The 25,283-nt window shown below is 41.9% G+C and overlaps 1 protein-coding gene across 10 annotated transcripts in view; it reads left to right on the forward strand.

Annotated features, from left to right (window-relative positions):
- The window catches only part of PTPRM (protein tyrosine phosphatase receptor type M), a 700,717-nt gene that overhangs the window by 579,981 nt on the left and 95,453 nt on the right, over positions 1-25,283 (forward strand). For all 10 annotated transcript variants that reach the window (XM_075920958.2, XM_075920953.2, XM_075920954.2 and 7 more), the window contains one exon: positions 18-205. In XM_075920958.2, the coding sequence (XP_075777073.1) occupies positions 18-205 (188 nt within the window). The remainder of the gene's footprint in view (positions 1-17; positions 206-25,283) is intronic.

The raw sequence follows: 25,283 nt of genomic DNA on the forward strand, positions 1-25,283 counted from the left end.
CAGTTTTCTTTTCCTAGATGAAACCCACACGATGGCCAGTGACACAAGCAGCTTGGTCCAGTCACACACCTATAAGAAGCGAGACCCGGTAGATGTGCCATACCAGACGGGACAGCTTCATCCAGCCATCCGTGTGGCTGACTTGCTGCAGCATATCACGCAGATGAAATGTGCAGAGGGCTATGGATTCAAAGAAGAATATGAGGTAAGTGCCAAGTCTAGTGGCCTGATGGTTGTGCCTTCTATGTTGCCTGCTCTCACCTTGCTGTTATCTGAACCAAAGAATATGGAAAAATTACTATTGCATGTAATAGTATAGTCGATTAACCGATAAGCAAAAGCTTATCCCCCCTCCCCGCCCCAGTACTATTTTTAGCAGGCTGGCCAGCAGCCTGGCTCAGTTCTCATTCATGATGGGTCCAGGACCTACGCCTGCTGTGGCTCTGCATTTAAAATGTATTAGGAGCTGGGCAGGCAGGCAGCCCAGCTCATTTCCGGCTTGGGCTGGGTCTGGGAGCTCAGACCTCCTCACTCCCTCCAGACAGGGGCTGCTGCCACCCTGCGCTGCTGCCTCTTTATCAGAGGCAGCAGCACAGGGCAACAGGCAATCAGTCTGTGAGGGAAGCTGGTTTTGAAACTGGCTCCCCTTGTGCACCAGCTTCCGTCTGACACCCTGCGCTGCTGCCTCTGATACTGGGACAGCAGCGTGGAGTGGCAAGGGGCTCCTCTGGAGTGAGGCCAGAGTGCACTGGCTGCCGGCCCCACCCCCGGGGATTAAAGAATAGTCGAGTAACCGATAAGAATAAGATAAGAATTCATGAGGTTACTCAACTGTTCAGTTAACTGATATTTAATATCCTTACTGCACACTGAAACCGTGAGATGTGAGCTTTCATTTTGTACCTAATTCCAATTTTCCATGATTATGTATTGAAAAGTCCAGGCTACCATGGGCTGTTAAGAGCTACCGAGTTTTTCTCTTCTCCTGAAAAAGGTAGTTTTTCTGAGTTTGACATCAAAGCACTGACCAATCAGAGTTGCCTTGTGATATGACACACTGAAGTTCCATGGGCTAGTCATGACTAGTGCATACCTGCAAGGACTATAGCACATCATCAGGCTATGGGACTGCTTGTAATGCCAACCCTATGTTCTTTGTGAAATTAATGAAAAAAGAAAAAAAACACTTCTCATCCAAAACAAAGAATTATAAATGACTGTCTTAAGCTTTCTGATTCTCTAAAATCACAGGAACTGTACTCTTATGTTCCAAGTTATGTGGAATTGAATGAGCAGAGATTTCTTAATCCAGACTTCCCTATTAAATGCAAGCCTCATTTGGTTCCTTTGTATTCTGCTTTGTCCATAATACAGTGTCTAGGTCACAGAAATGAATTTCCTATATGAGTTTTCTTCTGCGTTTTTAGGACTGAGTTTAAGGGCCTGAACCTTAAAACGTTTATTCATGTGAGTACTTCTTACTTAAAGTAGATGGGATAACTAAGCTGGCTAGAATTATTCATATGATAAAGAGTTTATAGGATTGAGCTCTAAGAGCTGGCATGAATTCAGGAGGACCAATAACATATAGGTTGGAAAATAAATTTGTATCAATAAAGATCTGAAAGATGAGCTGGAATATTAAATGAATTTGTCATGGAAGTATATGAGAAATCACTTAATTTGTGTTGGATGCTTAGGTTGAGTGGAAAGTGGCACAACATGCAAACATAGACAGAGGTAGATACTGGTAAGCAGGTGAATTTTGAACCTCTGTGGACTATTTCAAAATACTCTGTGATCCAACATGATATGGCCACACAAGAGAGTAAGACCCCATCTAGCCCTCCTGTGTTGTCCTCCATGTCGTAGCTCAGTAGATGGAGGGAGAGCAGAGCCCATTATCTTCCCCCTCTCCCCTCCTCCCATGAGAAAGCTGGCAGAAAGAAGAATGATATAAATCAGGTATTGGCTTCTCAGCATCCCTGGCAGCCGAGCTAAGGTGTTTAGAAGGAAGGAAGGAAGCTGTAAGTGGAAAAGACTGTAATAAATTATTTCCCCCACCCATTCATACCCATCTCTTTCTCAGGGCTCTTTTTGGTGTGTGCACAGCTATACACTGTCCCCAAAAGACTCACTAGAGCTCTGTGTGAGTATAGTAAATGGTCTACCATGTTTAGGCACTTTGAAAATTATAGATTAATGTATTTACCTAATAGACTACTGCAGTAAAAGAAGCATCTACTGATATAGAGCATGCTTTTTACAAATGAGCAATGGTCATGTTTTTCGAGTTTATGCCCTGTCAACAAAATATACGTTATGACAGTTACATATATAAAATGTGTATCTGATGGTACTGTTGAAAATGACAATTGAAAACCCTTATCTTCATAAAAAAACTGTTCTTCAGCCTAGACCATATATACCAATTTTAAACACAGGGGGAACCTTGTAGCTAATTCATTAAAGAAATACTGTGAAAGGGAATCTAAAATGGAACCACTGATATAGATTTAAAAAGAGTGGCTCAAATGATGCTGCTGAACATTAGTTTCCAGGAAACTCACTTAATTTTAAACTTTCCATCCTGATGGATGACATCCAATTACAGGCAGGAGGTGTAATCATGACTAATGTCTGTAGATAAAATACATCAGTGTAGCGTACTGGAGATGATGGAGGAGTGGAACTTGAAATACTGCAGCACTAGCTACAACATTTCTGTTTCCATATGGAAATTGTTTATGATCAGAAGACACCATAACAAGCCACAGAACAGTCCTTCTGGCATTGCGTTTCATTGATGCATAATTGAAGTCTTAGGCTGCCAAACATATTAAACTATTTAACTTCGTCTTGAAATTATGTACAGTGATGAATGCACGCTATGTGTAGTTTTCTTGCTACACCCTAAGGCAGGGTGGGAAATGAAATGAAGGTGGTTTACCTTGGTTAGCCCCTGGCAGGCCACCACTGTTTATTTACCTGCACCTCTGCAGGTAAGGGCACTTGCTGTTCCCATTGGTTATGGATCACCATTCCTCACCAGTGGGAGCGGAGGGAAGTGGGGTGGACTGGCACAATGTTTCCCATAACTCCCATTGACCAGGAACAGCAATCCACAGCCAATGGGAGCTGAAAGCGCCCATATCTGCAGAGGTGCAATAAATGTGGTGGCTAAGCCTGGAGAACCACATCTGGTCCATGGGCTGGTTATTGCCCAGTGTTGCCCTAAGTAATAGAACTGACTTTCTGGAATCTCTCTTCCACATGCAATAAAAAACTATCTATAACTTTCAGTCCTGCTAAGATTGAAGAGCTGCCTGTTTCATATGGTTTTCAGACTGAGACCTGTTCTCTTTGCCAAGGAAGGCATTGGCATATGGAGAGATTCATTGCTATTAAATTATCAGAACGACAGCTGTCCAAATGAAAAGAGCGAATATTTTGGCAGGGCCCAGAGGTTTCTGTTAAATAGACTTTCATAGATACTTTTCTGTCTAACAAGATAGCAAGGCTACATTCTCACACCAGGGAAACAACTTGATTCCAAAGACATTGTCAGGATTCACAATGAAAATAAATATGTTGAACTGAGTAATGTAGCAAATTACCAGTGAGTATTTGTTTAAGGTAATAGAAAGATCAAAAGTACTAACTGGCATGCTTAGTTATAAATGCATTGAATGAAATATAACAAGTAATTTAACAAGGCCATATTTCATCAATGTGCTTACGCTCATGTGTTATTTTAAATCCTATCAATTTCATCCAGAAGTTTTTGGAGTGACATAAATGACGTAAAGGCAATAATTGATAGGTCACCTCTAACAAAGAGCAGCCTGGTGCAAGCTGTGTCTATGCATTGTTGATAAATCAGTCAATTGTTTGGCCACACTTTGGTTCATTATTTCATTTTGAAATATAGTCAGGAGTCCAAATAATCAGTGCCAGTCAGATTTATTAATCATAGAATCATAGAATACTAGGACAAGAAGGGACCTCCTGCATAATATGGTGCAGGAAAAGCTTTCTGTATGATACCAGTCTCCAAAGTGCAGTCTATAGCAAAGTTACATTTACCTTATGCAGAAGGTATGCTCCCCATAGTTATATCCCAAAAATCATCTTTCTGCACCCTAGTTGCTTACCAGATAAAGGTAGGTAATGTACACGTAACCTGAAACTGAATTCAGATACCAGCTTTTTACCTTGTTTGTTCCTGGTTCAATGGTGTACCTCTTTATCTTTGTTTCTGAGCTCATGTGTTCCACATGCTAAGGGGTATGAGGACACTCCCCGTGCTTTATGTGAGGGTAACTCCCTTTCTGTTGCTATGAGGAAACAGTTATATATTCTACCTACCTAAGCCAAAGGTTACTTGAGCTAATGCAAGGTGTGATGAGATACTTAAGATAAGTGAATAGGATTATGGCTGTGATGGCGTGGATGAGGCTCCGAAGCCCCTGCTGGAGGCTTGTGTCCTTGCTGCACCCCTCTTGAGAAAAGGCAACAGAGAAATCCTTCAAGCAAGCTAAACTGGCAGGGGAGGAAGAAGCCAATCGGGGCCAGGAAGACTATAAAAGGAGTTGGGGAACAGCAGCAGTCAGTTTTTGAGACTGCAAATGGGATGACTGGCAGCCTGAGAGAAGGGCAGCACCACGGATACCTCACTGTGGTGGTGAGCTTAGTAAGACTGGACTATGATGGGACTCTGAAACAAAGTCTGTGAAGTAAGGGTGAAGATGCTGTCTCCGGGAGGGGAAGCCTGGGAGCACCTTTGTCTACCAGAGTGGGAGACACACTTAGAGATACTACAGAGGGTACTGAGATGGACCTGTTAGGTGTACCCCAGAAGGTGTCTGTCTGATATTGTGGAAACCATTTTCATATTTAGCTAGAAGCCATCTTGTATAACTCAAACCATTTCAGCTTCTTGCTTTTGTACATATGCCAGTGAGTGAACTTTGTCACCCCATGTGAGAGGCCTACAGGATTGAGCTATTGGAATATGTTAATTGAGCTGTTTGAGAGAAGAGCGCTCACTCCCTCTTACCTGCTCCTTTCTTTGCTGATAACGGTTTTGCTTTAAGTTTAATTGATGATTTCTGTAATTGGATGCCCTGACGTCAGACTTGTTTGGTTAAGGGTATAAAGATACTAGGATTGATTGTATTAGCCAGCATTACTGGACCCGGCTCTGCTGGGACCACGTTTGGCTCACTTTGTGCCTTATTGATCAGTAAAGCTGTTTGTTAGCTGCCCAACCACAGAGGAGCTTTTGCTTCAACAATATGCACACAGGGGGAGGGGGCGCGAAGGGGGGTGACTCAGCCAGAGGGATGAGTTGCCAAAGAAGACTTTGAACGGGAGGAAGTGCAGGCACATATGCTGTACCAGAGGGGGGGGGGGCACTCACAAGAGGTGAGTGCCACCCCATCACAATGGCATAGGTAAGGTTTGGCTGGTTAGGCTAGCTCACTATTACATATAATTTGGGGCTTCATCTTGCAAGGTGCTAAGTGATCATGTGAGATGCTAAGCATCCCCATATCCCAACAAAAAACAACAGCAACTAAAACAACAACAATGTTTTAGGGTATTGAGCACTCTTTTGCTCTAATCCTGTGAGGTGCTCCACTCCTTAACTCTTTGACTCCATTGGCTGTGAGTTTTCAACAGCTTGCAGGAATGGAACTGTCTGCTTTATTAATGAACAGAAAAGTGACCCAATCCTGCTTCTGCTTCGGGCAGTGGCAAAACTCCCATTGACTTGACTGACACAGGATCAGGCCCCAAATCCCCTAGTGCTTTGTTATAACTATGTATGGGTGAGCACCAATATGTACATGACTTAACAGGATGTCTGTAACAACTTCAGTGTTCCATTGCCTTTGTTTCTCACGTTTCAAAGATTTATTTATTTATTCAAGAAGAATGTAGATGATGGTAAGGGATTGTGCAGAAAGCTTTAAACTCAGGAACATTGATACATGTTTCCAAAAGGCTTAGTACCCAGCAGATCTTTAAAATCATTTCAGTTCCCCTGTCAGACTTTAAAAAACAGAAAGCGGAGATTTTCCTTTGGTCTGGCAGTGTCAGACTGCGGTATAGTTTCCTATACCTCACCTACTCCAGTACAGCTTTGTTAGAGCTCACCAGTTCTTGAGTACGAGGGATATTATTTACCATTGAGGAGTCTCTGATTCCTATCCTACTGCTCTGTCATCATCTTCACTATCTCCTCTCAATATTACCACAAGAAATGATAAAAGAGGTGAGACAATGATCTCTGTACTTCATTCACTGTGCCTCTGTGCTCCTCTCCTTTTAGACTTCATAGTTGAATAATACTTTACACTTGCATGGGGCCTTTCTTCTGAGGCTGTCAAAGTGCTTTAATGCATTAAGCCTCACAGCACCACTGCAAAGTCTTGTATGGATCTGCTCTCTCCTCCCTGACAAAGTATCCATTACAGGAGCCCAACACGGCCCAGTAGCATTTGGAGGAACTTAAAACTCATCTAAACACAAAGGTTAGTACTAAGGGTGTAAGCAACTAGTTGAGTAGTCACTACCTGATGAGCATATTGGGTAGTCAAGTGACCACTCGACTAGTTGCTTCCCCCCCACTTGCTGCCTCTATCAAAGGCAGCAAGGGCAGGTGCTGGGGAGAGCCATCTTAGAAGCCATTTTCCCCCTTCCTGTGCGCCATCTCTGCTGGGGGGAAGGGGAGGCAGAGGCACAGCGGGGGACTGGCCATGAGCTAGGAATCAGCTGTCCCAGCTCATGTCCAGTCCCCCACTGCACCTCTTCCTTTTAAATGTAGTAAGAGCCAGGCAGCTGTTATTACATTTAAAAGGCAGAGCTGCAGCAGGATTAGCTCCCAGGGCCAGGAGTTAACCCCACTGTGGCTCTGCAATTTCCCTTCTTATCAACTAATAGAATAGTCGATGGAAATTCCATTGGCTACTCAATTAGTTGATTAAATGAAATTTAACATCCCTAGTTAGTACAATTTTAACCAAAATTGCATTAAATCTCTTTTGTGGACACTCTTCAATTGATTTAAACATGGCTTGTATCTTCTCAATGTAAGTTGATTTCTAAGCAAATTAAGCTAAATTTACATAAGCCAGGTTTAAATTAATTTCAGAATATCCACACCGGAGTTATAGTGGTTTAACTGAGTTGATTTTAAAACATAACTTTAATACACAATGCTGCTTTGTGTATAGACAAAACCTTAGAAAATCAATACTACATTATACTCTAAGAAGAGGCTTGCTGAGTTCTCATTGTCTGAAAGGCAGAGATAGGTTCCTCTAAAATGCTAGGACTTGTAAGTGGGACTCTTTTAATCTTCCCTGTGTTGCTTCCCTGTGGAATTGTGTCAGTGGGAGAATTTAAGAAAAAAACACTTGGTGTAGCTTCCGTGCTACTAATCCACACACAATTTTTATACTATTAATTGTTTCCGTTAGGGAGCTATTTTATAACAATCTAATTAAATCAATACAGTCCCTAGTGCTGTTGCAATTGCAGTGGTATAAAGGTAAATTATACCAAAATTAATCCACTTTATATGAATAGTACTACAGCCACACTATAAGGGTTGTGCTAGTTTAACTATATCTATTTCTAAACCAGCATATTTAAAGGAGTACTAAAATTGTATCTATACAAGCTCAGATTGGAAGTTCAAGACAGGAAAATGAGGTATATTGAGCAAACTTGCCTTTTAACAAATGTTAACTAACACATGTTAATTAACACATTTTAAGCACCAGTTAGTGCCTAGTGTAGACAGAGACAGTAATGTTCCATGTGTCTCAGTTGATCTGGTCCTGGTCAGTCCTTAGAATTCTGTGTTGCATCTGATCTCCACATCACAAAATGGAGATAGTAGATTTGGTGAGAGTTCAGAGATGGGCACTGAGGATGACTGAAGCATGGAAAAACTCTTCTATGAAGGGAAATTTCAAGATTTGAGAGAGCTGTTGACAGAGGGATTCAAATCAAGCACATCAAAATTGCTAATGAAGCAGGGATTTAAATATCCCATGCTTCATTAGCATAAACATGGCAGACGCTTTTTTTTCGAAACGGGAGGGTTTTTTTTTAAAAAGGCCATCCAGACACGGATCTGTCGAAAATAAACCCTTTTTTGACTGATCCTATAAACCTCATTTTTTGAGGAATATAGGATCTGTTGAAAAAGGGTTTATTTTCAACAGATCCATGTCTAGACTGCTGTTTTTTCGAAAAAACTCCGTTTCGGAAAAAAGCAGCGGCCGTGTTTATGCTAATGAAGCGCAGGATATTTAAATCCCTGCTTCATTAGCAATTTCGATGTGCCTCATCTACATCTCTCTGTCAACAAAGTGGTGTAGTCTAGACACACCCTTAGTTAGAAAGCACATAAAATGAGATGTGATCAAAGTAAATAAAATGATGAATAGTACACAGAAGGTAGATTAAGAATTTCAGTTCTCCCTCTTTCTCATTATGAAAACATTTAATGGAATGTAAAGGTGACAAATGCAAACAAAATCCAGATGGGGAAAATACTCACAGATCATAGGAAAAAAACCTTTTTCATAAAGTGTTCAATTTGCCTGTGGAACTCATTGCCACAAGGTATAACTGAGACCAAGAGCTTAGCAGGATTCAAAATGGAATTTGACATTTATGTGGATAACAAGAATATCCAGATCTATGGACAGATATATTAAAAACAAAGTAAGACTTAGAAGGGCTATAAATCTTTCAAGCTGTAGGACATAAGCTAACCACTAAGTATGGGAGATAAGGAAGAAGCTTCCTCTGGAGTCAGGCTTGGAATGTTAAGTAGTGGTTAATTAGCTAATTGAGTAGTCATCCTTGACTATGGGTTGGACCTCTCTGGTCTGGCACCCTTGGGACCTGACCAGTCCCAAATGAGGGAATTTGTCAGACCAGAGGCAGTCCCCCATTACCAGCTCCTCAGACCACTTTCCCTTCCCGCTGCTGGCCCCTGACCACTTCACCACCACCCCCTCCCCCAGCCCTACCAGACTGCCGTACTGCTGCAACCCTGGCAGCCCGGACTTCCCTGGCCCCACTACCAGACTGCTCCGGCACTGCTGCCACAGATGCCGCATCCCCGGCCCCAGCCCTGCAATTGGGGCTGCCACGTCCTTGGCCCCACTATTGGGGTGCCACAGCTGCACATCCCCTGCCATGCTACTGGGACTGCCACAGCCCCAACCCTGCTACCACGGCTGCCACATCCCTGGCCCTGCCACCAGGACCGCATCTCCATGGCCCTGCCCCACTGTTGGGGTGCCACAGCTGCCAAATCCCCGGCTCTACTACTGGGGCTCCTGTGGTGCCTCCTGCACTACCAGGGCTCCGGCACCATTCCCAGCCCCAACCATGCCGGTGGGCTGTGAATCTCCAGCCCTCTTGCCACTGGGGCTTCCAGCCAAGACTACCTATTCCAGGAATACCTGTGGTCCTCTTGGGCCATGGATGTTGCCGGATGAGGAAGTCCCAGTTTTGAGGGTGCATCTTGTACTTGATTAGTTAATAAGGAGGGGCGCTCGCTACCCCTGCAGCTGCTCTGCAGAATCGCAGCGGGGTTAGTTCGCAGGGGTGGCGCGAGCCGAGACTGAACAATCCTGGTTTGCACTGGCTCCGGGACCACTGCAGTTCTGCCTCCCCTGCCCCTCCCCACCCTGCACCCCATAGACAGCGCTGGGGGGAACTGGGTTTTAAGCTGTCTCCCCCTAACACCAGCTCCTGAGTAGTCACTCAACTACCCGATAAGCCTATGCTTATCGGGTAGTCGACTACTTGACTGGCTTACATCCCTAGGGCAGGCTACCCCATAATTGTCCTATGCCAACTCTCTTCTCTGAAGCCTCCAGTATGGGCCACAGTTGAAGGAAAGTTACTGGACTAGATGGGCCACTAGTCTGTTCCAGTATGACAGTGCTTATGTTCGTCTTTCACATTCGTCCTTAAAGCGGAACACAACCTCTTTCCTACCCTCTTTGTCCCACCACTCCATTTATAATTCTTCCTGTTTGTCTTGGCTGAAGGACACACATGCTGCCAGAAAACATTTTTCGGTGTTGTGCATCTGGGACCCTGTTCTGAATCCTGGAAATAGCAGGAAAAAATGTACTAGTTTTTGTTATTGTTAAGCTGATAAAGCAATTGACAGGACCCAGCTGGTGCTTCTACTCTACATGCATTCACTGTGACAGAGACAGCCCTGTCTCACCTCAAACCTGCATACATTTCACATGCTCTTTTCAATTCTTATTTTATATTCTGCAGCACCAGCTGAGTCAATCAATTGCCACAATCAGTGGAGGTTATTCTCTATCCCACAGGATGCAAATAACAAAACAGAAAAATACATGGGAACATTGGAGGGGAATGGGGATATTGGCAAGCACTGTAAATACATTAAGGACAACAGCAGCAGCTGTATTTTGCGGTGTCTGGAGAAACCAAATGCTTTTTTGCTTGATTTCTCTCCCTTTAATTATTATGATAAAATCCATGAGAAAAGGGTAGACTTATCTAAAATAGTGATAATTTGCCCTATTATTGTGAAAGTTATTCTGAAAATTGTCAAACACTTCAGCTTAAAGATCATACTTTGTTTTTTCTTTGTTGTTAGTTTCCTTTTTTATTTTTTCTGTAAATAGAACATATTATGTGCCCTGCTTATTTGAATCACAAAAGAAAAATACATCTTTCCACTCTGTATTTGCATGTATCATATTAACCTTTGTGGAATCTCTCATCTCTGAGAGAGAATAATTCCTTTTGGGCTTTGTTTGTTTGTTCCTTTTGGGCTTTCTTTGTTGCTGGCTTTTTATTTTGTTTTTTTAGTAAGTCCCAAACATTTGTTCTGTCAGCCTCTTTTCTAATTGAATTTCTGAGGCTTGGTCTCCAATTGGAAGTTATAATAATGATATTACTATGTAACTATAAAAACAACAGTAGTCCTGTGGCACTTTAGAAACAAATATATATATAAATTATCATGAGCTTTCATGGGCAAAACCCACTCTTCAGATGAGATGAGCTCAATTGGAAAAAAAAAAAGAGGGCCTCCCCCCCAGAATAAGGGGTGGGAGGAAGTACTTGTCAATTGTAGTCCTACTGCTCATGAGGCAAATTGAGTGGGCTGGAAGTGTCCCATACTTAGCTTTCTATGTCAATGCGGTGTTCAATGTAAGGAAAGCTGGTTTTGTAAAATGTCATCCTCTTCAAGTTTTTGTTGAGGCCAAAGGAAACAGTGTCAAATTTGCATATGAAGGTCAATTCCACATACCGTATTTTCCAGCGTATAGGGCGACTGGGCGTATAAGACGACCCCCTATCTTTTTAATTAAAAGATAGGGTTTCATCTTATACCCCAGCGCCCCTCCGCCTCCTTTGCTCCCGGTGTCCCTGGTCTGCTGGAGATGGTCCCCAGCAGACCAGAGGCACCGGGAGCAAAGCCGCCAGGAGCGCCTGGGCTGCCCCCCCCCCCCCCCCCACCGGAGCCCCTCCGCGGCTTTGAAAGCCTCGGGGGAAGCCGGCGGGGGGGGGGCATCCCAGGCGCGCATGGGCTGCCCCCCCGCCGGAGCCCCTCCGCGGCTTCCCCCGAGGCTTTCAAAGCCGCGGAGGGGCTCCGGCGGGGGGGCATCCCATGCGCGCCTGAGATGCCCCGCCGCCGGCTTCCCACGAGGCTTTCAAAGCCGCGGAGGGGCTCCGGCGGCGGGGCATCCGGCGTACAAGACGACCCCCGATTTTTGGGGGATGTTTTTTAACTTCAGAGGTCGTCTTGTACGCCGGAATATATGGTACTCTTTCTCCGCAGTTGACTTGTGAAATTCCTTTGAAGAAGAATGGCTACTTTTAAATCCATTAATGGGTGCCCAGGCTAGTTAAAATGTTCCCCTACAGGTTTCTGTATGTTATCATTTCTAATATCTGATTTGTGTCCATTCATCCTTTATTGTAGAGACTGTCCAGTTTTGCCAATATATATGACAGAGGGGCATTGCTGGCACTTGATGGCATATCTCACAGTAGAGGCTGTGCAGTTGAATGAGCCTCTGATGATGTGGCTTATGTGGTTAGGTCCTGTGATGGTGTCGCTAATATAGATGTGTGAACAGAGTTGGCAACAGGGTTTATTGCAGGGATAGGCTCCTAAGTAAACGTGTCTGAGGTGAGATGTGAGGCTTCTGGAAAGAATTTGTTTCAGGTTAGGGTGCTGTCTTTAGGCACGGATTGGCCTATCTCACAAGGCCTGTGAGAGTGAAGGACCATTTTCCAAGATAGGTTGTAGATTATCAATGATGCGCTGGTGGGCTGTAGATGATGATTAGTGGTGTTCTGTTACTTTCCATGTTGGGCCTGTTCTGAATAAGCAGATTCCTGGGTACTTGTCTGGCTCCGTCACTCCAATTCTTCACTACTGCAGGTGGATATTTAAGTTTTAAGAATGCTTGATAAAGATCTTGTAGGTGCTTGTCTGTGAGATTGGATCAAATCCAGTCATATCTTAGGACCTGACTGTAAACAAGAGATCATGTGATATGTCCTGTAAACAACAGATTGTGTGATGTGTTCTGGATAGAAGGTAGAGACATGTAGGTAAGAACACAATCTGATATAGGGTGGTGGTAATGTTGCCATAATTTAATTTTACTGTTGTGTCATGGAAGTGCATCGCTTGTATGAACTGGTCCAAGCTAAGGTTAATGATTGGGTTAAGATTGTTGAAATCACTGTGGGAATTCTTCAAGGGTTTCCTTCCTTCGGATCCATATAATGAAGATGTCACCAATGTAGCATAAGTAGAGGAAAGGTACTACGGAGTGAGAGCTGAGGCAACGTTATTTGAGGTCAGCCATAAAAATGTTGGCATTTGTGGGGCCATGCGTGTGCCCATAGCAGTGCTGCTGACTTGAAGGTATAAATTCTCCCCAAAATGGAAATAGTTGTGTGTGAGGACAAAGTCACAAAGCTCAGCCACGAGGTGTATAGTGGCGTCATCAGGGATAGTGTTCCTGACAACTACTAATCCATCATCTTGTGGAGTGTTGGTGTAAAGAGCTTCTACATCCATTGTGGCCAGGCTGGTGTTTTCAGGAAGATTATTGATGTTCTGTAGTTTCCTCAGGAAGTCGGTGGTGTCTCAAAGATAGTTACGAGTGCTGGTAGTGTAGGGTCTGAGAAGAGAGTCAACATAGCCGGATAATCCTGCTGTAAATGTTCCGATGCCTGAGACGATGCCTGGGATTTCAAGATTTATGGATTTGGGGTAGCAGATAGAATACTCCTGGTTGGATTTGGGGTGGGGGAGAGATGTTTGTATAGATTTAGTCTCAAGTTGTAGCAGGGAGTTTCATGAGCAGATGGTATTGTTTCTTTTGGTTTTCCTCAGTGGGATCAGAGGAAAGAGGCCTGTGGAACGTGGTGTTGGTGAGTTGTCTGGCAACCTCCTGTTTGTAATCTGTCCTGTACATGTTCTTTGAGTGTGTGTGGCATAATCTCTCACTGTAGTCTGTGGGGTATGTCAATTGTAATGGGCTTTTCATCTTTTGTCCATTGGGTATAATGTTCATCTGTTTTCACTTGGATAGAAAGATGATATCTGACTGGATCTGTGCGTATTTCCTTATGCAGTCAATGGATTTCCACCCCATATGGCTCAATGCAGAGTCTTGCATGTTTAATAGTCTGAGAGGGGTAGTCATATTAGTTTGTAACTTTAAAAACGAGTAGTCCTATGCCACTTTAGAGACTAATAATATATAAATAGAATCATGAGTTATTCTGGGCAAAACTTGCTTCTTCAGATGAGATGAATTTGAGTGGGGAGGGGGAGAAGGACCACCCCAGAATAAGAAGAGCGAGGGGGGGGGGGAAGTGCCTATCAATTGTAGTCCCAGTGATTATAGGACTAATTTTTCCTATAGTACAGTACAGAAAATCACTAAGCATTTTGTGTCTTGACATTTCTGAATCTTTATTTGCAATGGAGATACAAACTCTTGGTAAAACTACCCATAATGGATTCTTATGAGAGATCAGAGCTCAACCTTTGTCACCAGCATACGGCATATAAAAATGTCTCATTGATATCTATAGCATATTAAAGAATTCAGGGCCTGATACTGCTTTCACTGAAGTAACTGGACAAAATTCCATTGTGTTGAATAAGGACTCGGTTCAGAAAAAAAAAATCCTCATTCAGGAAATCTCCAAAGTACATGTCTAAGTCTGAATGAAGTCAGTGGGACCTAAACATGTACTTAATCATAAGCATGTGCTTGTACTTTCCTGAATCAAGGGCTATGGCCTTAGTTCCAGAATATTCCAAAGCTGGAATGTTCCTGTCTATAGAACCTCTGAAACAAAATATGCTCCCCACAGTCCCCTGCTCCTGGAGCAGGCTTTCTGTCCTGGCTAGTTGTCCTGAGCCCCAGGTTGCTAATTGACCTGGTGAGGGAGCTGCTGGGCTTCCTCATTCCCTAGCTCTAAGAGCTGCCTGCCTTCCCCTGTTCTGAGTTTCCCATCTGCCTGCTTGGCAGTTTCCCAACTTTCCAAGCTGGTCAGCTTCCCATTTATTTGCCTGTTTGGGGGTCCCCTGCCTCCCTATCAGGCTGGGAGCCCAGATAAGGGGACAGCTCACCAGGCAGGCAAATGGGAGCTGGGAAGCTCAGCAGGCAAGTGGGGAAGACAGGCTGGCAGGAAACCAGGCAATGTTTTCAATTGAAAATTCCCACCGAATTGACTTCTCCCATGAAAAGTTTCAGTTCTGTCAAATCAGAAAGTCTGATGGAAAGGTGTTCCACTGGAAAACTTTTAACCAGCTCAACAGCTAACAAACTGATTATGTAAGCATGAGAGGAAATATAAATAATAGGTAGAAGGATGCCAATTATAAAAATGCTTTTAAAAAAAGCAGCAGATTGTATAAGGGAATATATTTTCTAACCCTGGTAGACTTACCAAGATTACTTTAGCTCATTTAAAACAAATGCATTATAGAGAAATATATGCATAGTTTAGGAATACAGTAGATGAACTATTGCTAAATTAGAACTCTTTTAACAGCTAAATTATGTTAATTTGATCTAAAATGTGTTTCTCTAGCTTCTAAACAGCCAAGAATAATGTTCTGGTAGTGAAATTGGCAATGGATTAAAATGCCTAATTATATATACTAAATAAATCCAATCCATATAAAACATGCAGGGTATATTTATAATAAATAATGAATATGTTGTAATTACATTTAACATTATTTGCATAATTTAAAAAGAAATAAATAAATGAATGATTTTATGCCCTCTTAGAGTGATAATAAAATATAAAGGAAGTTCTAAGTTTATGTGGGAGTTAGAAATAATGAATAATATCTGAAACATTAAAATACAATGTTTCAATCCATGTACTTAAATTGGACCAACCCATTTGCACAGGTGCAGAAGTAAAACATGATGTCAGCAGTTTTAAAATAGTAACTAACTGCTGAAGAAAGGATTATGGATTGTGATAAAATATTCAGTGGGTTTTTTAATACATAATTTTTAATACATCATTCTGAGGCACATATAGAGTATTTATTTGGCAATTTTTCATAAAACAAACATTTCCCCCCATTTAAATAGCATATGTCATTAGTATTTAGTGCTTTACCTAAAATTTGGAATATTGAACACTAAGGTGATTCTGTGGATTTTCCATCTGGAGGCCTAGGTCAGGAGTGAAAATGGTTTGATGATCTCACCATAGGATGTTATTCACAAAGAGGACTGATGTGCCTGTCACTGTAGGTGCCTACGACCAGCATTTAGATGCCACTGACATTCACAAAACCACCATTCACTTGTCACCTTACGCTGTAAGTGCCGTAAATTCCCAAGTTTCCACCATTAAAATCCCCAAGGTGCCTAAATGTCAGCAGCGGGACACATGCACAGCCATCTCAGTCCTGATGATGGCACTAAGCACCTAACTCATGTCTAAGCCTCAGTGAGTGTCACAAATTAGGCTACTCCCCATGCTCATCATACTCTTTGAGTCTGATTTGGGAGGTGTGCTCTGTTTAGCCTAGTGGTTAGGGACTCATGCAGGATGGGGGCCTCCAGGATTCAATTCCCCCCTCTGCCTTCTTTGGAGAGAGAATCTGAACGTGGTCTTCCCCCTCTTAGAAGAGACCCTGATGACTGGGCAATACTATCTCCCACCCCACCCCCGGCATTGCTGAAGAGCTCCCAAGAAGTAATCTCCTTTCAGAATGCTACCTGTTGCTCACCTTGCAGTGGTACAGGTCCTCTAGCACATAGTACAGTCTCCTTACACCTTAGTTAAGCAAGGTACTTAAGCATATGCCTAACTTTGTGCACAAGAATTGTCTCCGTGACGTCAATGGGAATATGTATGTGCTTAAATACCTTGTTGAATCAGGGACTTAGATTTTTGACTGAGAGATCATCAGGGTTTGTATTGGGCTTTACCTGTGCCTATTTATAGGAAACACCCATCAATCGGTGATCCCCTGGCTTTTCCATAGTGGGAATGTGTCAACAAATTTTGAGTTTTAAATAAAACAGGGTGAAAATCAGTGGCTCAGTCATACAGTTCGTTGTCTGTTTTATGCAAACTCCCATTGACTTAATTAGCACATGCAGAGCAGCAGGATCCAGCCCTGAATTAACAGTCAGGAAGGACAGCAGGTGACTCAGAACTGATGGGAAAATTTTAGAGTGCAAAGCGCTTTAAGGTTTTTATGCCCTTTCTGGATGTCTCTGAATCCAAGTGTAACTGTCAAGTTGAGACATTTCCTTTTAATCTTGAGAGAGAGTGGATACAACTGCTCTGCTGTCTAATGTGATATTGGTACTGCCCTTCAAAGAGCTGTCAGCCATTATTCATTGCCAAGATGTTTTCGTGGATTGTGTGCATTAGAAGTCTTTCAGACAGTACCTGGTTGATTTTGATTTTTATGTCAGTTCAGCTGTTGTTCACTTACCTTTGCTTTTTGTTTGTGATAGTTACTACATTTTTGGCAGTGTATTAGGTAGGAATCAACAAAATACTACATATAACTCCCCATGGTATTGCTTCTCAGTGGCCTCGTCTCTGGTGCATGATATTTGGACTGGCTTCTCCCCTCTCTTTAGACTCATAAAACTGGAACGGACTATGAGAGGTCAAGTGCAGTCTGCTGCACTCATGACTGGTCAGGACCAAGCATCTTCTCATCCCTTACAATAATGAGGAAGATGATGGAGATGCCACAGCCTCCCAAGGCAATTTATTCTAGTGTTTAGCCACCCTGACAGTTAAGAAGTTTTTCCTAATGTCCAGCCTAACCCTCCCTTGCTGCAATTTAAGTTCATTGCTGCCTCACATGAGTTGGAGCCTTGGATTTGTTTTTGTGGAACTGGTGCCTCCACTGGTGCCTGAGAAACAAGGGATGCTTATTCCTTAGGAATAATGCTGCCATTGCAAGCAGGAAGTGTAAAACGCTGTACACATGAAATAATAAAGTACTTCAACACGAACTCCAATAAAAGAATGATGCACCCAAAACTACTATACCAATGTTTCTCAACCAGTGGTACAAGTACCCTTAGGTGTACTTGAGAGAAGTTGGGGGGTACGTCAACACAACTGAAATTTGTAGAAAACTGAATTTTTGTTTTAAGTTTTACAGTGTTTTATTATTTTTGTACTTTTTACGCCCCAAAATTTCATTGCCTGCCTGGCTGCAATTATGTTATTTAAACAAATGTGTTCTAATGGAAGAAATAATGTTGTGTGTCTGAAAACTGTAGATACTGGGGGTATTTATAATTTTTTGTTTTGGAAAAGGGGTACTTTATAAAAAAATGGTTGAGAAACAGTGTACTATAACAACAAAGGGGGACTTTATTGAGAGAGGGAAATATAGGAAGGTAGAAAGCATAAGAATTAACTAAGAATCACTAAATATCAACAGATCAACCAACTCACCTCTCAACACCCAAAACTCTTCCCAACACCAGCTCTCTCCCTGCACCTTCCCAGGCAGATGGCACACTGAAGTGGAGGCCTGCAGCACTGTGAATGTTGGATGTCTTAAACACAAAAAAAGAAGGCTCTTATTCTGATCCCCAGGTTTCAGCTGGCTCTCAGTAGCCAGCGCCATATTGGCAGGCTGGGCCAATTCGTATTGTGAGGCTGCTGAGAGCCACTTAGCCAAACCGTAAACCTTGTATGTGATGGAAACCGTTTCAAGCTGCCACACCTCAAGCAACCATAGTTCCAGCACCTATGGACCTCTGCCATTCTGGACACTTGGTCTCTGCAGGCAAGAATTCCCTGACCCATGCACTAGATCTCACAGCAGTTCAGAGCCTATCTTTGAAGGGGAGTTAATCAGAGACTCTGTGAGCCGTTCTGCTTTTCTCCCCACTCCCAGATTCACAGCTCAAACCTCAAACTAATTCCTTCCATGCAGAAACCTCCCTCTTGGCCTCAGCAGGAGTTTCAAATCTATTCTGTTCCCACCCCACCCTCTGACTCCATGCATGCTGGGAAATAAAGCAGGCTCTTGCTAGTTATTTCTGTTGTAGCCCTTAGGGTAAAGGGTCAATCCTGAATTCCAGGATCTGGCAAATGAAGTTTTGCAATGAAATCTAGGATGGTGATTCCCTAAAGAAAAGATGAAGGAAAATTTCAGCTATGAACTAGTTTATATAGAAAATGCATATGGTCGTTCTTCCCACTTTTGTTCTGAGTAGTACCTCAAGTTATCTCATATACATTAATGGGGAAATTTAAGGAACATAGTACTTCTTAAGGTAAGTGAAGCTAACAGAATCCATCACTGATGTAGAGTGAGCCCTTTCCTAACTTTTGGAGAGGAAGAAGGATACAGTCATATCACTTTGGAGACATGACATGAGCTAAGTCAAGGCTGAAAATATCAAGAAAGGTTTTACTTGATTTTTGGACAGGAGCACTTATTTCAAATTAAGCAAATCTGGTAACTTACTGTTTTCCTGTATATACCTAAGTTTTACAGCTGAGTTTTTCATGATCTACTCCTTTTACAACATCACCAGATTGGAATTTATATCATGATGGTGACATTGTGAATCAAGTCAACAGTACTGACTGTAAACAGAACACACAAAATATGGTTGGAGTCACCCTAAAGTTAAAGAATTATTCATTTGTTCTTGTTTTTTTATAAATGAAAATGTATATCCTGTCAGAGAATGAAATATGTTCACTCCACAGATCAGCTGTGTGTATATTCTGAGTGCATATTTTGCTGACGTGTAGTATTTACATGTGGTTCTGTCAGATAAAGTAGTGCTCTAAAAAGGAGCTGTCTCAGAATTTAGGTTTTTCTGTAAGATTTTTTTATATTGCAGACTATTCATATATTTTTGGTTTAGTTTTCACTGAGTCTGTGTATTCGTTGGGGGTGTTTGTATCATGCTTTCAATACTAGTTCATTCTTGTTGTAAATTGATTTTTTTCGTTGTTTGTTTTTGCATTATTGAGGTACAGAGCAAGCACAGCTGGGAAGAAAACTGCTTTTCTGTTTATATAAGTAACAGCATGTTATCTTTTAGTTCAGATGTGCTACAGTACAGATGACTGAATTGGCATGTGTATTTTACAAGAAAATGTGTGACTGGATCTGCATTGTCTACTAACCTGTTGAACACTGCAGATAAGCATTCTTGTCTGTAACTTCTGATTCTTTTAGATACACCCTGAACACTAACCTTCTTTTCCGGCTACTGAACTCAGCTACTCTCCACAGGATATTTGCACTCACCCAGTCTGTTTCCCAGATGCAAAAATGCTCCGACCATTACTGCTTCCTACAAGATATGAACCCAGACTCCTTCACAATGTAAAAATCTTCCCTTCCTCTGAATTCAGTATTGTATGTGGGTGTGGGATCTCACCCACTTATTGGCTGATTGATCTTCAAATCCAAGAGTAGCACCAAGAGTATCAAACTAAGGGATTATAATGGAAACATTGGTAGTTCCATAGCTGTAGAAATACTATGGAAACATCTATGAGGAGAAAAGGTATATAAAGATCAAAACCGACATAGTTGTTACTTCTGATCTGATGCTTTGCTGTGTAATCAGCTAACATATATCACAAAACTCTCTTAGTTTGACGGAATGGATTTTCCATATATTGGAGAGGTTGAGAAGATTGGTGATGCAGTAATGTAAAATTAGATGATAGAGTAGCTCTCCTTCACTCTTCTAGGCAAAACAAATGATAAAAATATTCTAGATAATATCAAAGCAAAAAAGCTACCAATAAAGAGGTTCCAACTCACAGGGCACATAAAGTTCTGGCATCCCTTTGCAAATTGGTACAGGTGAGGGTGGAATACACACACAAAGCTGTGCCAATTTATGCCAAATATGAGGCTAACATCGGTCCAAATATTTGCTCATTTATAAATCAGTTAAAGTAAGAAGCCTAGATACCAATAATGATTAATACAATATAAATACCTAAAAGGAAACCACAAAATTCTACTTAGCTGCCATGCAGTACCCAAAAAAGCATATCAATACTAATTTTGTTGTTCTGTTTCAGTTATAACTTTAAATAAGTGCCATGCACAGAGCACTCCAAAAGTTACATTTGTCTATATTCTATTACTGTATGTAGATTTGCCCATAAACCACATCCCCTTTCCTATGCTGAACTGTCACTCCTACAGCTCCGGTGAATGTTTATTTCAGCCTATGGTATTTTAGTCAGAATTGTGGTGTGGGCAGCGGCAGATATACAGCAGGGCGAGCAGGGCGGCTGCCCCGGGCCCAGTGCTTCAATAGGCCCCACACACATGCTACTATCTCTCGGCTGTGGCCGTGGTGCATGTACGAAATTGTACTGCCCTGGGCCCCCGTTTCAATAGGCCTCGTGCCCTGGGCCCCGCAAAACTCTCATCCGCCACTGGGTGTGGTTATTAGTTTGTGTGTAGCAGAGTTAGCCACTCTGTGTGCACAGTTAGTTTCTTTTTTGGTCCATAGTCCAGTGTATTTTTCTTGATAAAATTTGGTCTGTAGTGTTTAGATTTCTTAGTATATTAATATCTGTACAGTTTTGTTAGTAGAAATGTCATAAATATGTACTTTATTAGATTATTTTAAACAATATGTAATTTGTTTAATGAGAAACAGATGCCTGGAACTTTCATATTGCCTATAAAAGAAATATTTATACAGAGATTCAATTTTAAAAAGTTTTGTTCTATGGCAAGATGCAGAGAATAAAGGCATCTGTTGTTATTCAGCTGAGTTTTTATAATGTCGGTCCCCATCAATTAATCTAACCTGAGTGTATGAGTCTAATGAAAGGAAACATAGAATACAAATGTAGACTGTCAATGTATATAAATCTTGAAATGTCCATGCAGTACTGATAAATTGCTATATTTTGCTAAGAGTATACAAACAGCAACCAGAGAGGCAGTTTGTACATAACAAATGCTGCTAAGCCTAAGTCTTTATTACTGAAAGATTCTTTAGATATTCAACAAAAATAAAGTCTGAACAAAGAGTCTAACAAGGTTATATGTTTGCAGAGCTCTCTGACATCAAAAAAGATCCTCCTCATAATGTCGTGGGTGTGATATTACCTGCAGAACCGTTGTTATTCCCTTTTTTGTTCTTGAAGCCATGCATAATTCAAGTTTTTTGCACAATTCGTGTTCTTTATTTTATGCAACAGGTTCTTGCACACTTGTGGAGGAAAATTCATTTTAAAAAGACAAATCTAATTCCATTAACTGATGTGTTACTTTTCATTGTCAACCACTCAGCTCTGTGCCCTGTTATCAAAACTTGCTCTCGTGTCTAGTATGCTTAGTACTTCACCTGACAAGAGGAATGCTTTTCTTTAGACCTAAATTAGTTTCATTAGCTATCCTTTCTTTTATGTTTCCTGTGAACCGCGGGTCTGAGTCATCACTTTCCTACACCCTTGGGCAGTTGTTGACACCAGTGCAAAGTACATGTAAAATGCTTCCAAACCAGAAAACAACAGTAAATTTGTGCCTTTGTCTTCTGAGGCACTTGAATTGCTATCACAGATGATGGATGTTGGCTTTGCTGTCATTCCACCATACACCTATTCCACTGTAATCCTATCAGAAAACATGCTGAATATTCTCTGATGATGACAACTAATATTAGAATTTCCCATGTTCTCCCATATCTAGCCATTATAGAGGTGCCGTGGCTTTGAATTTGTGTGTGTGGTGTAAAAAAAAAGGGCAAAGAAAGGAACTCAAACTGTAGTGATTAGAACCCTTGTTATGTTGGATAGTAAACATATGTTTATAAGAATTCTGGGGTTCTTTTGTCAGATCTTCAAGCAATTCCAGCTGCTTTGAGTCATATGGAATTGGGCATGTAAAAGTTCCATTATAATGGCATAGCTAGTCTTTTTTGTTGCAAGCTTTCAGTCATGCGATTTGTTCTGCTGTTGATGTGGTGACAAGATAGTAATACCAACAATCTGATGTCAGAACAGTGATGTAAACATGTTTTTGAGGGAGTGACAGTTTGTGTGGATGGAATATTAAACCAAAATGTTTTTCTTCTTCACTGTTAAAACAACACAAACCACTTCTGCTTCTCTGGAGCCATCAATTGAGTCTGAGTCAACTGCCTGTGATTTCCCTCCTTCTCTCCCCATTACATATCTGAATAAAGTGTGCATGAGGGATAAGAACAGGGAGCTATTTTCCTAATCTTTCTCTTATGTTAAAATATATATTCTACTAATACTTTTGAAAGTTCGCAACCCAAATTGTGTTAGTTTTAACCAATGAAACAGTACTACAGTATATAAAATAATAGAAGATTTACCCAACATTGCTTGGGTCCTTAGCTTAAATAAGTTTTGTTTTTGTTTTTAAATTTAGATCATTATTCTGGGGTGGACTTGGGGATGAGGGATTCAGTATGCAGGCCACAGCTGGGGAGAGAGCACAACTCCAGCCTTCTCTTGCCACAGTAGCTTGGGGTCAGGTGAGAAGCACCTGTCCATGGCCGCTGCAGCAAAATCTGACAGATGTGGATATCTGAAGATATAAAGCTGCAAAAACATGTGGCTATCTGAAGATATAAATAGCAGTCTTACTGTCCTCTTGTGGTCGTTCTATAGTACAGGTTGGACCTCTCTGGTCCGGCACCCTCAGGACCTGACCAGTCCCGAACGAGGGAATTTGCCGGAGCAGGGGGGTCTCCTACCAGCTTCCCAGCCCACCTTCCCTCCCTGCTGCTTACCCTAGCCACCCTGCCACCAGGCTGCTGTGCTGCTGTTGCCCCGGCAGCCCCGGACTGCTTTGGGCCCAGCCCCACTGCTACAGCTTCCGCGTCCCCAGCCCTGCTACCACAGATGCTGCTGGATGAGGGAATCCTGGGTTTTGGAGGTCCAACCTGTATAACTGTCCCTGCCACCAGAGCCCTCCCTTTCTACTTTATGAGAAAATATCAATCCAGGCACATCCCATTATCCTGGTATGACCAAACCACTATCTTGCTGTAAGTTATGATAAGAGGAAATGCCTACCGAATTTGGAGATCCTAGCTCTTACCATTCAGGAAGAGTTCCTGAACAACAGTCTCATGGGCAGAGACACAGATACATATTTCTAAAATATATAGGAAGAAGAAGACAAGCTCACTTATAGCCCTGCACAGATACAAAATTTGTGTCCACAATCAATCTGCAAAACCAGATGTAGATATAAAGCAGATATTTACAGATTGCAGGATACTAAAAATCACCACTGTTTTGAAACAGCATTGTTGCTTTTTCTCAACTACCTTAAAGAAAGTAAGAAATGCAACAAAGACCATTCAGAACTCTAATTGTTTTTATAAAGTATCCTTTGATAATATGGGAAACAGTAGCAGAAGTTCAGAGCGCCAGAGGTCCCATACAAAAACCTACACAGCATTTATATGTAAGGAACATCTTCAACATCCTACTGCATTGCTCGGTAGATTTTCTCCCTTCAAAGGCCTGGTAGCAGGACAATCTTTCTTACTAGTCTATAGGGACTGGACACTACATCTTCCAGAATTTATTAACAGTGGCGGCCCGTCAATACAGGAGAACTAGGCAGTCACCTAGGGCGCCAAGATAAATGGCCATTGAGGGCTTTGGAGGCGAGGGTGCCGATTGCGCGTTTCGCCTAGGGAGCCAGTTGCCGGCAGCTCATCTAGGGCCGCTCCTGTTTATTAATACTGCTCCTTTGTTAATCAAGTGGGTTTCTTATGCAACAGCACATAGTTCATCCTTCCATCCCTACTATTGCAAACTTAGGCAGTGACAGACCATTGCTTTTTTTTTTTCTTTTGTTGTTCCAGATGCATTTTTAAGAGCATTTGGTAAGTTGCTCCTGATTTTAGATCACTTTGAATTAGAGGGTTTCATACGTACAGGTCAGACATCAAAATAAGGCAATTCAATTTTTTCAGACACCCCCTTACCTATATCAGCTGCAAGTAGATGTGAGGCTATACAGAAACATTATAGTCACATGTTTTGAAATTAGTATATTAAAAAAAACAGTTCGCATTTACTATTTTTATTCTGATTATTTTCTATATATTTTAAATATTTTTCTAAATTATAATGTGATGGGATTTATCTGTAAGGATGATGAGGAAACCTCTAGGACCAGTATTTTTCTCTAGGTTAATTAATACCTGTTGGACAGGGGACACAGTTTCTGATAAAGAGGAAGAGGCCTCAGGATGACAGTGGGAAGAAAACCCAGACTGTTAACTCTGTTCAGAGCCTGAGCTGGGAGTTCCAGATGCAGGACTGGCAGGCATACTCCTCACTGTTGAGGGATCCTGCTGGTGCCACAGGTTTCATTTTTCTCCTCGGACCAGAAGCGCAAGCAGGCTGGAAGTCATAGTCACCAGAGTAGACTGGACAGTAACCCAGATGTTGGAAAGGCCTGTTGGTTGGAAAGGAGGCTGGTGTTTAGGGCTCTCTTTATTTTACAACAAGGGGAAACTCAGAAGGAATGAGAGAGGGTGAGAAGTGTCTCCGAAAGGAAGAGACAAGTATCTTCTCAAACCAACAAAAAAGTGTGATTGCAAACAGTGGTGACTTCGAGGCAGACCTTTCTGTATATAGCCATGTGGAGAATAGAACACCCTAGCAGGAAAGTGGTTTTATTTGTTTCTTTGAAAGGACATTGCAAGTAT

This window comes from Pelodiscus sinensis, chromosome 2, assembly GCF_052426305.1.
Source record: "Pelodiscus sinensis isolate ZL-2025 chromosome 2, ASM5242630v1, whole genome shotgun sequence".
NCBI lineage: Eukaryota > Metazoa > Chordata > Testudines > Trionychidae > Pelodiscus > Pelodiscus sinensis.